Here is a 14,214-nt window from a genome sequence, read left to right on the forward strand (position 1 = left end):
CCCTGTAATCTCCTGCAACCGCATCACCTTCCGAGATATTTGCGCTCTTCTAATTCTGGCTTCTTGCTCATTCCCAATCATCATCCCTCCACCATTGGTGGAACTGCTTCGAGTTGTGCCTCCAGTTGTCTAAGCCACTAGCTCTGGAATCCCGTCCCTATATTTCTCTGCCTCTCTACCTTGCTTTCCTCCTTTAAGACACTTCTCAAAACCTGACTCTATAAACCAAACCCTTGGCCATCTGACTTAAATTGCCGTTGTGGTTTGGTCTCACTCATGGTTTTATTAATCAAGTGAGGCATCTTGGGATGTTTCATCACATTAAAGGCACTATATGAATGTACATTGTTGCTGTTTGGAATCTAGCCATTTGCACCATTTCAAAACAGTTCCAGGTTATTTTGTTGAAAAGAGTTGAAATTAAAACGAGTATGCCTAAGTTTCCCTAATTTTTCATTTTTTAAGGAAAAAAGTCTTTATCCTCATTTAGACTTGCCACCAACCACATTTGGGTAAGGTGAAGCAGGTTTTTCCTGGATTTGGGGATGTGAGGCATATGAGTAGGAGTGCTGTGTACTCAAAAGTGAAGGTCGGATAGAGTGAATGCACCTGGGTCAAACAATTGGGATGAGTGAGCAGTCTGACATTGAATGTGAGCCAAACTCAAACCAGGACAAATTTGTGTGCATGCCTAAATTTTGAGGGACAAAAGTTATTTGGCTCTTGTATCTCAGCTCATGTGCAAAATATATGGCAGAATTTTAAGTTATGATTCCTCCACTAAGCAGTTCAGTGGATGTGCAGCGTAATCCACTCCATCAAATATAAGCAAGAAAAAAGCTTCCTGAGTTGTGCTTATCAATAATTAACAGTGCATCAGCAGAGTCCAAAGGGAGCTTATATTGCACATTTGAGTAGACTGCTAATAATATATAGTGGATGGATTGGTGTATTCAAATCCCAGGACACAAAGCCATTCAAGTCCAGCATCTCATTTTAAATTAGCCTGTGGATAAATGCCTGGCTATTGTGGAGTTGGGCTAGTGTACAATTAGCTCATTGTTTTTGATGGTTGTATTGAGGGAACTGTAGGATTGCAATAGCAAAGGCAAACATGCTCCTGGATGTCTAAAAGGGAGTTGCTCAGTACAGTAGACGCAGCTTAGAGGACCTTCATTCACTAACTGGGAGACTTTGAGACAGGCTGCAACAATCCCTGTGTCTTTAAGGAGTGTGACGGTGGACAACAACAGTAGCTCATTTCTGCTTTCAGGATTGTTGGAGTCTCCTGTGCTACAGTATGGAGCCAAACAGTCCAAAGAAGATCCAGTTTGCAGTGCCGTTATTTCAAAGTCATTTAGACCCTGAGGCAGCTGAACAGGTAATGTAGCACCTTTCACAAAATATTTGATAAATGAAGACATTTCAAACTGGTTTCATGCTTGTTGAAGCAAGTCTTATTTTAAATTCTTTTTCTATTCTCAGCATTACTTTTGATTCAAAAATTGGAAGGTACTTTTAAAACAACTGAGGTGGATCTTAAAGTTAAAGTGTTTGTGACTAAAATAATTTGTTCTGTTTTGGCTGATTTTTCACAGATCAGAAGACGAAGACCTACTCCAGCTTCACTGGTTATTCTTAATGAGTCATCCCCAGGTAATTGATAAATGGTAGAAATCATATGGATTCAGTGTATGTATTCAATGACAAATTTTTAAAAAAAATTTTGTGACTGGATTAATCACTGCTGATTCTTTCTAAATCACATTCAGCACAAAGAAAGTATCGGGCAATGTGTTATCAATTTCAAAATTTTGGAGAATTACATTTTTGTTTGAAATGTGTCATTGCAAAATCCATGAAATACGTAAGCTAATTAACTATGACTTGCTTCCAAACCTCGGAATGTTACTTTAATAATTCACCAGATATGCTTAATTGTAATGCTGGAGACCGTCAGCTCTCTTTTACTGCCAGTTACCAGTGACCTGATACCACTGATAAAAGAGTAACACGCTGGTTAAGGCAGTCAATATTAATGAAGATTTCAACATAAAGGTTACTTGGTTTCCCACCCATCACCCTCATATTAAACTATCTCATTCACTGTGCACACAGACTGGAGACCCAATGTGAACGGGTGGGAATGTATTTGATTAGCAGGCAGAAATCCGAATGCTCTTGGCTTTTCTGCATTGATTTCTCACATTTGTTCCAGCGGGCATCTCCATGTTTTGTCCTTGTGAATTATAAACAGAGTACGAGATAAAGGAATCTGGCTCTACAAAATGGACATTGTACTGACGCTGCATACTTGCACCTTTTGCCCTTGGGATTTTTTTTTTATTTGCCTGTCTGACTTTATCACGAGAGTACATCATTGCATTTTGTTTGTGCATTTTGATTCCTTGGCCTGTCCTCGTTTGTGATTACATTCATGCAGGGTACCCTAATTTGCTGAGAAAACAGATGCTTCAGCACATTTTAAAAAATCGAACGCATTGAATGATATAGAGGTCTGTTCAGAAGTAAACTGAAACATTCTGGAAGCATGCAGTGGTGAAGCAACTCTCTCAGGAAATGAGTCATCAGCTAAAGTACTGCAGGAGTCATAGGGCAGCATGGCAGGCTCCAGAAAATACAATATTAGTTTCCGTAGCAATGTATATAACAAGGCTAGAGTTTGCTGTCTTAGACTCACTGAAGACCTTTTAGTATCATGTGAATACTTATTGATGTGTTCAAATCAGATGAGGAGTGAAGTTCAGGTCTTCTGCAGAAGTCTTCAGTTTCCAGCCTAATTACTGGGCAGTCTTTTGTGGCAGGTGTAATCTGTTACTGCTTGGAGGATACAAAGTACAATTTATAGCCAATTGTATCCTATATATTTGAAACTGACATATCAATCAGCATCTTACAGAGAATATTAGAAGCAATTGTACTGACTCAACCATACAATTTGCAATGGTCTCATCACAATAAAATGTAAATACAGTTGTGGAAGAAATTCAAACCACTAAATTCACCTTCAGTGGAATTGTTCACAAACCAATAATCCATGTCTGTAACTATTTCCTGTGGTGTTGGGCGTTCTGACACACAGATGAGCCAACACGATTGTGTATGGTACAACGCTATTTTATTTAAACTTTCTATGTACAGTTTTGTCTTGATACTCTGCACGTGGGGATTCCCTGTTTGTGATCTTGTAACAGGTCTTGTCCGTGTCTTTGTCCCCAGACCTACTGTCCACTAGGTGTCGTGCTCGTGCTTTTATGTGGTTGCTGTCCTTGTGTGTGATTGGTTGTGGTGTGTGCTCTGATTTGTCTGTTGGTGTGTCCATCATGATGTGTGTGTTTGAATATCATGACATTTCCATGTTTAACATTCTCTATTTTATTTGTACCTTTGTCTCTTTCTATTTGTCTTCCACTCCTTTTCTCAATAGCTCTCATTTGCTTTCTTTCATTATTTCTCTCTTTCTTCACAATTCTGTCCTCCTCTCTCTACACTCTTCCTTCCACCTGCTTATCATTGTGTCTCTATACATCTTATAGGGTATCCTTCTTTGCTCAATGAACTTGAATTTTTTTCTTTACATTTTGTGATGGCTAGGGTCTCAATTTGTCTGGTTGAGAATAGGATTGAGGGGAAGTGAGAGAGGAGTGAGTGAGGCTTAGGCTGGCAATGAGTTGGCAAGTGAGGCCTGGTCTGAGGGTGAACTATGTATGACTCTGCTGATATTGTGGTGCACCATTGTTAAAATGAAAATCAAGCAATAATACAAGTGTACGGGTGCAATAATGGGATTTTCCTATGCCCGCCATTGGTTAAATGGTAAAGGCAGAACCACCTCATCTGCTGAGTTTGGTGTCTTAGCAAAGCTAGCCATTTGGAATGCCTGTATACAACATGTATACAGGCATTCAATGCTGCTTAACAATGTTTCACGAGATTAAGAAAATAACATAGCAGGAAAATGAATAGAAGGAAAGGCAATTGATGAAGGTTTCTGCATATTTATTTTTAAACGTTCTTCAGTGATGGTAACTAAATACTTTGTGTCCCTCCCTCCCGCACGACCCCCGGATGTTACCTGGCCCTTTAAACGTATTACAAATATGTGAATCTTACAGAAAAAAGGCACTTCTAACCTCCTTTCCATCGTGAGCTGTGCATTAAAGATGACAACATCCCTGGTAGCCCAATTTAATTATGTAATTTCAGCTTATTCCAAACATTTTAAAAAGGTCAATGCCGATTTTCAGGTGGGCCTGGAACACAACTGGCAACAACATCATCAGAGAGGAAAATTTGGGCTAATATCTTTAATGGTCTGGGCGGCACGGTGGTTCAGTGGGTAACACTGCTGCCTCACGGCATCGAGGTCCCAGGTTCGATCATGGCCCAGGTCACTGTCCGTGTGGAGTTTGCACACTCCCCGTGTCTGTGTGGGTCTCATCCCCACAACCCAAAGATGTGCAATCTAAATTGTCCCTTAATTGGAAAAAAAATATCTTTAATGGTATAGATAAATGTTCCAAATAACAAGACAGTCAAAAAAATGATAGAGAGAATTGTAAAAAATAAATTACAAAAGAGAGCTCGCTCTCACCATAAAGCTAAAAACTTTACCTAATCCATCTTCAGCCTCTATGGCTCTCTGGCTTCAGTTGAGGTCCGTGCCCTGGATTTTCTCTCCTCAATAGTGCACGTTGCAATAGCCCCTGTACCCAGCAATACCAGTCAGCACTATGACACCAGGCCAACTACAGCAGAAATGTGAAGAACACTCAGCTCAATTTGTGGCTTCAAATACACTGCTTTGTCCTAAAGCAGGCCACCTGCCTCTCACATTAATCTCTGGCACTTACCCTCATCAGGTCTGTATAGAACGTAGCCCCTCACACCCTGAGACCCTGTTTTCTCCGACTCCAAGCCCCAAGACCCAGCTTCTATTGCAGCTGTGCATGCACCACCTCCCAGGTTGCATGTGAATGCCCAGCATGGCTGTAGCCTCCCACTCATCTAACTAGGTGCATTTTATCTTATGTTGAATGCCACAGCCTTTAAAAAAAAATAGAAGAAATTACAAATTCAAAGAATCAATAAAGGAACCTGTCAGCTTAAAAAGACGTAATAAGAATGTGTCATTTTTTTTGCTTTAATGTTTTTTCCTGTTTTAAACTATATTGATTTTTAAAATATTCAGTGGAGTGGTATTAACAGACAAAGGCTGTTGTGCCAGTTCAATATTCCAGCATCAGTATTTGTTTGCTCTTTCCGGGCTTCTTAATGGCAGAGCTACATGAATGTTTTTGCAACCAAATGTCTCTGATCAAGATGCCCTGATGCTTGATACTTGATCATTGCATGGTGAGCTAACGAGCTATAGCGACCGGGTTTAATAGTTAGCTTGCTGATGTCACTAGGGATGTCCTAAATCTGGATGTTGTACTTCTGAGCTAAGTAAAATATTGTAGAATTCCACTGCAGAGAAGGTTTGTTTTGCTAAATTTTTATTATTGATTTTCAAAAGAGGAAAGGAACAGGTAAACAAAGTACAGAACAGTACAGTACCATAATGCAACTACTCGTCCCCAATAAAAAGACAAACAAAAACTAGACCAAAAAAAACAGTAAAATTAACAGTCGACAGTAATTAACTCTTTAAAGAAAGAGTCAAATGGTTGCCATCTACAAAATAATTTCTCAGTGTGTCCTCTTAGTAGGTTCTACTCACTTAATTGCATTTTCCTGGATTTTATCAATTTTTCTTTTATCTCCTTTAAAAGATATTACAAATTCTACCTCCAAATCTTTTTGATGGTTCATTCCACATACTAACAATGCTGGATAGAAAAGAAAAAAAATCTCCCAACATCTCAGTTTTTAAAAAATCAATTATCTTAATTTTACGCCCTCTTATTGCAGTGAAAATAGCTTCTCATCAAAACCTGAAATAATCCTGAACATCTCAGACTCATGTCTACATTTTGATGAAATTAGCTAACATGAAAACTTCAATTCCTGGTAAGGGAGAGTGAGGATGATAAAATCTTGTAATTTATAATCCAATAAACAAATTATTTTAGGATTGCTGCAGAATTCCTCCATTTAGACTGAAATTTCAAAGAAAGACATTTGTTGAAGCTTTTAACAAGAATCTGAATGTGGTGATATGCATCACTGTATATACACAAGGGGTTAATGTAAATACACTACAACTAAGTAAACACTAGAGGGAGGACCAGAGATGTCATGATATGCAAACATGCAGCTAATGAACACATAGAATAGGACACAACCAATGAGCAGTCAAGACACCCAGGGGTGGCATTACCACAAGGGGGCATTACACAACCCGTATAAAAGGACAGGGCACACATGCTCTGCCTCTTTCCACAGGCAACACTTAGAGAGTAGGACAGGGGCAGATAGAAGCATCACACCCACCACGTGGCCTAGAGAAGACTGGTTAGTTAGACTGAGTTACTATCGCAAGATTAGCAGGAGAATCAAACTCATAGAGAACTGTGCTAATGGTTCAATAAATCACATTGAACTTACTTCAAAGTCTGGAGTATATTTTGGTCAAAGCTGCATCGAGTTGCAGCCTGTGTTATCCCACAGTACATAACGCAACATGATACCAATAGTGCCTGTTGAATCTATATTGTTCAACTCAGCAAGATCCGTGATTACCAGCAACAGCACCCAGGCAAGATGATCGAGATTCCGGTTCCTCAGCAGCTCAGGTACCACGGCAATCTCAGTGCCAACTGGCGTGCATTCAGGCAGAAATTTGAGAATTACATGGTAGCATCCGATCTAGATGGCGTGGCCAATGCTGAGAAGATAGATCTTCTACTCACCATTGCGGGTGAAAGTGCAACAGAAATCTTCAATTCCTTCAAGTACTCCAAAGGGCAGGACAAGAGAGACTTCCAGACAGTCCTGGACAAGTTTGAAAACTACTGCGAAGTGAACACAACAGAAATCGGTAAAACTGGCGCCTATACTCACCACGAGGCAAAGGTAGGCTTGCAATAGAAGCAAACGGCAATTTTGATTGGCAGCCACCTTGCACAAGGAGCCGCACATGCGCAGTTCCCGAGAAGACGCGAACTGGCGAAACAGTGTTTTGCGCATGCGCGAGAAGCTACGCATGCACAGTTGCGAAAAGACCGCACAGCGAAGGAAAAGCGATCTGCGCATGCGCAATCCATTCCTATGCTCTACATCACAAACGTCATGACGTCAGAGGCCCCGGACCGCGTCCACTTATAGGGAAAATGTCCGAAAATAGTTTTTAAAAAATTTAAAGCCAGAAAACACAATTCTTTCGCCTGGAACGACAGCACAATGCCTGAACTTCGACCAGTAGCTGAAAGTAACCTCCGCAGAGCCCTGCAACAAGCAGTAAACACCGCCCAAAGAGATGATACAGTCCTCGAAGACTACCACTCAGACGATGATTTCATCATTGGATGTGGCGACCTCAGTACCAAATCCGAACTGCAACGAGATGTGTTGTACATTGAAGCATCCGACACAGTCATGGACGAGTTCTTCGGATTTGAGGATCCTCAGCCCAGCATAGACGACATCCCGACCAAGGAGTACATGATTCTGCTGCGGCCTGATGCCAAGAGACAGAGAGCGGTACAAGCCCACAGAGAGCGGCCTGATGCCAAGAGAGTGGTCCACGCACCACAAAGAGTCCCCGACTCCACACAGAGAGTGGTCCACGCACCACGAAGAATCCCCGACTCCGCACAGAAAGCGATGACAGACTCCACAGCGAGACCACTGAATGTCTCCACACGGAAAGCGATGAAAGACTCCACAGCGAAACCACTGCAACACTCCATTGAGAGCGCACAGATCGACTCCACAGTGAGACCACTGCATGACTCCACATAGGGAACGATGCCAGACTCCAGAGAGAGAGCGATACAAGCCTCCACAGCGAGCTTGTTGACACACTACACGATGGAAGCAACGCAAGACTCCAGAGCGCAGTCCTTGCATGAACAAGACCATGAAGGTCTAGCAACCTTATCTGAGCAACCAGCAGCAGACGATGCAAGTCTGCCACGCTCAAGTGCACAGCAAGACGACTATGACAGTCTACCACACTCACGTGAACAACAAAAAGACTATGACAGTCTACCCGGATTATTTGAGCCACCAGAAGAAGACTCTGACAATCTACCCAGCTCATCTAACCGACAAGAAGACACTGAAGGTCTACCCACTGTATGTGCGACAAGTGACAAAGGCTTCACATTTCCCATACAAGATGTGCGACATCTCAGCGAGGCTGACAGATCTCAGCTAGTATGTACAGAGGCACCCGACAATCAAAGTGAGGCTACTAGTGACTCCAGTGACACCACGTTAATTCAAAACTCATCCACTCGAGCCTCTCCTCAAGTACCTGAAATGACTCCAGACGGGGAGCATCAAGAAACCAAAGGTGATTCAGGTGAACCAGAAAGGGCTCCAGACGGGGAGCATCGACAAGCCAAAGATGATTCAAGTGAACCAGACCAGACTCCAGACGGGGAGAGCCGAGGAATCAGAGACGGCACGCTCAATGAAACAGCAGATACCACAAAGGACACTGACACAAGTAACTTTGTGAAGGATTCAAATTCTCCACTCGGTGTGTTCATTGAGCGCAACAAATACAACAACAAAACCTACACAAACAACAACACAGACAACAACAAGAAGCCAGACAACAACAAGAAAACCAACAACACTGGAACAACAACTAGTACGACATGGTACAACTCTGCAAATGCAGGACACTGTGACAGCACAGCTCAAGACAATGGCAAGTGTGCAGACATACGGCATGATAACGCATCTTACAAATTCACGTTTGCTGCAGTACAAACAAGCAGACCAGCTTTCAAGGCAGCTGACATGCGGCATCAATACCGCAAACACAGACACCAGTCCAGGTCAGACAGGAAAGATGACATAAAGAATCGCTACCACAAGCATAAATAAAAAAGAGTTCACCTCAGACATTGAAGTGATTTGACCATTTGAACACCTCCTGATGACTTCTTGGTTACGTAAACACCAGGACACTGATGGCGTTCACAAGGGAATGACAACATCAACATCGACACTTCCATAACAGCACAAGAAAGCAACTCGACAGTGTAAACTCATGAACTTTGGACTCATAACTATTATTTGGTATTGTATAATCCTCAACATCATCATAACTATTATTTGGTATTGTATAATCCTCAATGTCATCATAACTATTCTTTGATCTTGTATCATCATCACAGTCATCATAACTTGTACATGTTACCGCTTATTTACCTGTTTTTGTTCAATTTTTATTTAACACAGCACAGAAAATATGTAACACGAAAAAAGGGGGGATGTGGTGATATGCATCACTTTATATACACAAGGGGTTAATGTAAATACACTACAACTAAGTAAACACTAGAGGGAGCACCGGAGATGTCATGATATGCAAACATGCAGCTAATGAACACAGAGAATAGGACACGACCAATGTGCAGTCAAGACACCCAGAGGTGACACTACCACAAGGGGGCATTACACAACCCATATAAAAGGACAGGGCACACATGCTCTGCCTCTTTCCACAGGCGACACTTAGAGAGTAGGACAGGGGCAGATCAGAAGCATCACACCCACCACGTGGCTTAGAGCAGACTGGTTAGTTAGACTGAGTTACTATAGCAAGATTAGCAGGAGTGTCGAACTCCTGCTAATGGTTCAAAAAATCACATTGAACTTACTTCAAAGTCTGGAGTATATTTTGGTCAACGCTGCATCGAGTTGCAGCCTGTGTTATCCCAGAGTACATAACACAACACTGAAGAGTGAAAGATCGAATGACAATATAAAGGAGAGGCCTCCAAGAAGAGGATCTCATGCAGCTGTAATACTCTCCATAGCTGAATAGCCTGTTAGCCTCGACTATTTAGGACTCACATTTAAGCATTTAATTTTGTTTAAACATAGGATTGCTGCCATTCCCTCTGGAATAGTGCTCCTCAATGATTCAGCCTTGAATCAAGAGTGGAGATGGAAAAGTAAAATTGAAACCGTATCTGATCCTAAACCCTGCTGTTAAAAAATCTTTTACAGAGCATATTCTGGCAAATGATGGAATTTTCATTATGTCATTTCCTCTGAAGAACAGAAAATGCAGCTTTAATATGTTCTCAACATCAGAAATACTATGTGATAAATTGTAACAGACTGCAATAAAGTATAAACCCTCAATGGACATGCTTGGCAAAATCTCTTTCACACTATTTCCTGAGAAGTGGATTCTGTGAAGAAGGTGGGGGGGGGTGGGGTGTTGAGGGGGTTGGTGTGACAGGACCAATCCCATTCTGCAAATGTAGATCCTGTCACCTATTGACAGTAACCATCACTGTAATGCAAAATGTCCTGTCCTCCAAGCTACAAATAGCAGTTATTAATGGGCTATAGAAAAAAGTGGGAAAATACTGCAAACCAGATTTTGCTGACGGAAAAATAAAACTCCCTTTGCAAAATCTAACAAAATAACATGACTTATTATCAAAAATAACCATGTGAATATTTAATGGAGGAGGAATTGGCCTGGTTGTTATGTGTAGTAAAATTGTAAATATACTCTTTCTGAATGTGTAATCAAAGCAATCCATTCCCCCAAAACACTTGTGCAAAGATGCTTGACAATGACCCCGCACATCAGTCATAGTTTTTTGTCTCTCAGATTTACATTGATTTACAAAATTGGCATAAATTTAAATAGTGAAAAACTGAACACATTTTAAAATGCAATTATCGTGGAGAACAGAATGATGGAGCTAATTAAGATACTTAGTTAGAACATCTGGCAAACACGTTTTATCCAATTTTGGAAAATAATATCAACATATTTCTTCTTGATACATGTACAATCTCTTAAATTAATTTCATTCAGGCTGTCTTGATCCTTTTTTCCCCTTTTCTCCCTTCCTATTCAGACACCTTTCGTTTAGTCTATTGCAGACACAAAATATTTCCTCTACCAAGCGTTTTTAATACTAGTTTGGAAGTTTGAATTCTTTAAAAGAGTCACAAAGTCTTTTAGAAATGGTAATGTTACAATGAGGGTTTAGATTTTCTCACTGCAATGAGTTCTGGACTATGCCTGTCTGAACAAGGAGTATTTGACATTGAAGTTGGGTTTAAGGTTTTTGTGCCTTAACAAATTTATTGTCTTTCACCTTGAGCAAACATCTCCAAAAAGCTTTGTAATGAGCTTGTGCTTCATCCCAAAAGCAAAGGTAAAACTGGATGAATTATTAGAGACCTTAGTAAATCAGTGATCTATTTGCACTGTTTTATTACATGAATGGAATGTGCAATTAAATCGAGGAAGATTTGAATGTAAAAGTACTAGAATGAAAAAATAATGTTTGACTCTTCTACCCAACCTTGTATTATTCATATTCAGGGCATATACAGATCACTTTTATCTCTGCCCCATAATGGTGCCATGTTTAAATCACTTATCACTATTGAAACAACAATAGGTATGCTTGCTCTAACTGATTCAACATTCCCTGTGTTAGACTGTAGTTCATTTGCGAAGTGAACAACTTCAAGTTTGAAGTAACTATTGAAATTAGGGTAGCACGGTAGCACAAGTGATTAGCACTGTGGCTACACAGCGCCAGGGTCCCAGGTCCCCTGGGGCTGAGGGAGGTGCTAGATAGTATCAGGGGTATGAAGTCGGGGAAGGCCCCTAGGCCGGATGGGTACCCTGCGGAATTCTATCAGGAATTTGCGACGGACCTGGCTCCACATCTGTTGGGGGCATTCAACGAAGCACTGGAGAAGAGGGAGTTGCTGGAGACAATGACGCAGGCAGTAATCACACTAATTCCGAAAAAGGGGAAGAACCCAGTGGAATGTGGGTCATATAGACCCATATCACTATTGAACATGAATGTGAAAGTATTGGCTAAGTTGTTGGCGGGGACTTTGGAGGAGTGTGTCCTCGGAGTGGTGGCAAAAGATCAAACAGGGTTTGTGAAGGGCAGGCAGCTTGCGTGTAATATAAGACGGCTGTTGAATGTGGTGATGAATTCGTCGGGGGCCCAGTTACCGGAGGTAGTGGTGTCCATGGATACGGAGAAGGCATTTGATCGGGTGGAGTGGTGGTACTTGTTCGAAGTTTTGGGAAGGTTTGGGTTTGGGCCGAGATTTGTGGCATGGGTACGATTGCTGTATGTGGCAACAAGGGCGAGCATGAGGATGAATGATATGACCTCACAAAGCTTTCACTTGCGCAGGAAAACGAGGCAGGGGTGCCCGCTGTCATCGCTGCTGTTTGCGTTAGCCATAAAGCCATTGGCAATGGCTCTCAGGGGGTCGGCAGAGTGGCGGGGGATTGTGAGGGGCCAGAGGGAGCATCAAGTGTCGCTCTATGCCGATGACATCTTGCTGTATGTTTCGGATCCGGTGGAGAGTATGGGAAGGATTATGGGCCTGCTGGGGAGGTTTGGAGGGTTCTCAGGGTACAAGTTGAATGCAGGGAAAAGCGAGGTATTCCCGGTGAATGAGCTGGCACAGCGGGCTAATTTTGGGGGGATGCCATTTACGGTAGTGAGGGATAGGTTTAGGTATCTGGGGATTCAGGTAGCGAGGGAACGGACGGGGCTCCACAAGTGGAACTTAACAAAGCTGGTGGAGGAGGCTAGGGAGGATCTTAAGAGGTGGCACTTAACGCTGGCAGGGAGGATCCAAGTGGTGAAAATGAATATTCTGCCGAGGTTCTTGTTTATCTTTCAGGATCTCTCGATCTTTATACCAAAGGCCTTTGTTCGGAAAGTGGACACGATCATTTCTGACTTTGTATGGACGGGGAAGGTGCCGAGGGTGGGGAGGACCCTGCTACAGAGGCAGGGGCAGCTGGGGGGGGGGGGGGGTGGTTGGCATTGCCGAACTTGCTTCAGTATTATTGGGGGCGAATGGAGACAAGGTACAGCGGTGGTGGGAAGGAGAGTGGTTGAGTGGGTTAGGATGGAGGAGGAATCCTGTAAGGGGTCTAGTTTGAGAGCTATGGTGATTGCAGCATTGCCAATGGCTCCGAGTAGGTATTCAAGGAGCCCGGTGGTACAGTCCACAGTGAAGATATGGAATCAGTTGAGGAGGCATTTTAGGGTGGAAGAATGTCAGAGCTAATGCCGCTGTGCAAGAATCATGAGTTTGAGCCGGGGTGGATGGAAAGTGTATACAGGAGGTGGAGGGAAGTGAGGCTGGTCAAGGTGAGGGATCTGTATTTGGAGGAAGGGTTCACCAGTCTGGAGGAGCTAAGGGAGAGGGTAGAGCTGCCGAGGGGGAGTGAGTTCAGGCATTTGCAGGTTAGGGCCTTTGTGTGAAAGGTTTGGAGAGGGTTCCCTTGGTTGCCAGGATACACCCTGATAAAACGACTGCTGTTCCTGGATGTGGAAGGGGAGGGAAGAATTGGGGATATATCCAAGTGGCTGGGGGAGCAGGGAGGCGAGCAGGTGGTGAAGATCAAAGAGAAATTGGAAGCGGAGTTGGGAGGGAAGATCAATTGGGGAGTATGGAGCGAGGCACTGCGTAGGGTAAATGGGACCTCCTCCTGTGCAAAGTTGAACCTGATACAGTTTAAGGTGGTGCACAGGATGCATATGGCTCGGGTGAGAATGAGTGGTTTTTTTCAGGGGGTAGCAGATGAGTGTGAGAGGTGTGGGCGGGGGCCAGCGAATCACGCGCACATGTTTTGGGGTTGCGCAAAATTGGGAAGATTCTGGGCGGGAGTGTTCGCAGTCTTAGCCAGGACAGTGGAGGAGGAGGTGGATCCGGACACTTTGGTGGCGATATTTGGGGTCTCAGAGAAGCTGGAGCTCATGGAGAGGAGGAAGGCCGATATCATGGCCTTCGCCTCTCGGATTACACGGCGGCAAACTTTGCTGGAGTGGCGGTCGGCATCGCCACCAGGGGTAACGGCTTGGTTGCGTGACCTGTATGACTTCCTGCGATTAGAGAAGATAAAGTATGAGTTAAGGGACTCTTCAGGGGGGTTTGAGAAAAGGTGGGGATGTTTGTGACCGTGTTTGAGGGATTGCTCGTCGCGGGGGAGGGGGGCATGAAAAAGAGGAAAAATCTGTACAGACTGTATAGTTGATTGTGGGGAAG

General features: G+C 43.0%; 1 protein-coding gene across 3 annotated transcripts in view; it reads left to right on the top strand.

Annotated features, from left to right (window-relative positions):
* Positions 1-890: 890 nt before the first annotated feature.
* Positions 891-14,214, top strand: part of ppp1r1c (protein phosphatase 1, regulatory (inhibitor) subunit 1C) — a 190,397-nt gene continuing 177,073 nt past the window's right edge. Inside the window, exons 1-2 of one of the 3 annotated variants that reach the window (XM_072477623.1) lie at positions 891-1,381; positions 1,599-1,656. In XM_072477623.1, coding sequence (XP_072333724.1) covers positions 1,301-1,381; positions 1,599-1,656 — 139 coding nt within the window. In that variant the 5' untranslated portion in view covers positions 891-1,300. The remainder of the gene's footprint in view (positions 1,382-1,598; positions 1,657-14,214) is intronic. The other 2 variants (XM_072477612.1, XM_072477617.1) reach the window with 2 other exon arrangements.

This window comes from Scyliorhinus torazame, chromosome 2 (assembly GCF_047496885.1).
Source record: "Scyliorhinus torazame isolate Kashiwa2021f chromosome 2, sScyTor2.1, whole genome shotgun sequence".
NCBI classification, from domain to species: domain Eukaryota; kingdom Metazoa; phylum Chordata; class Chondrichthyes; order Carcharhiniformes; family Scyliorhinidae; genus Scyliorhinus; species Scyliorhinus torazame.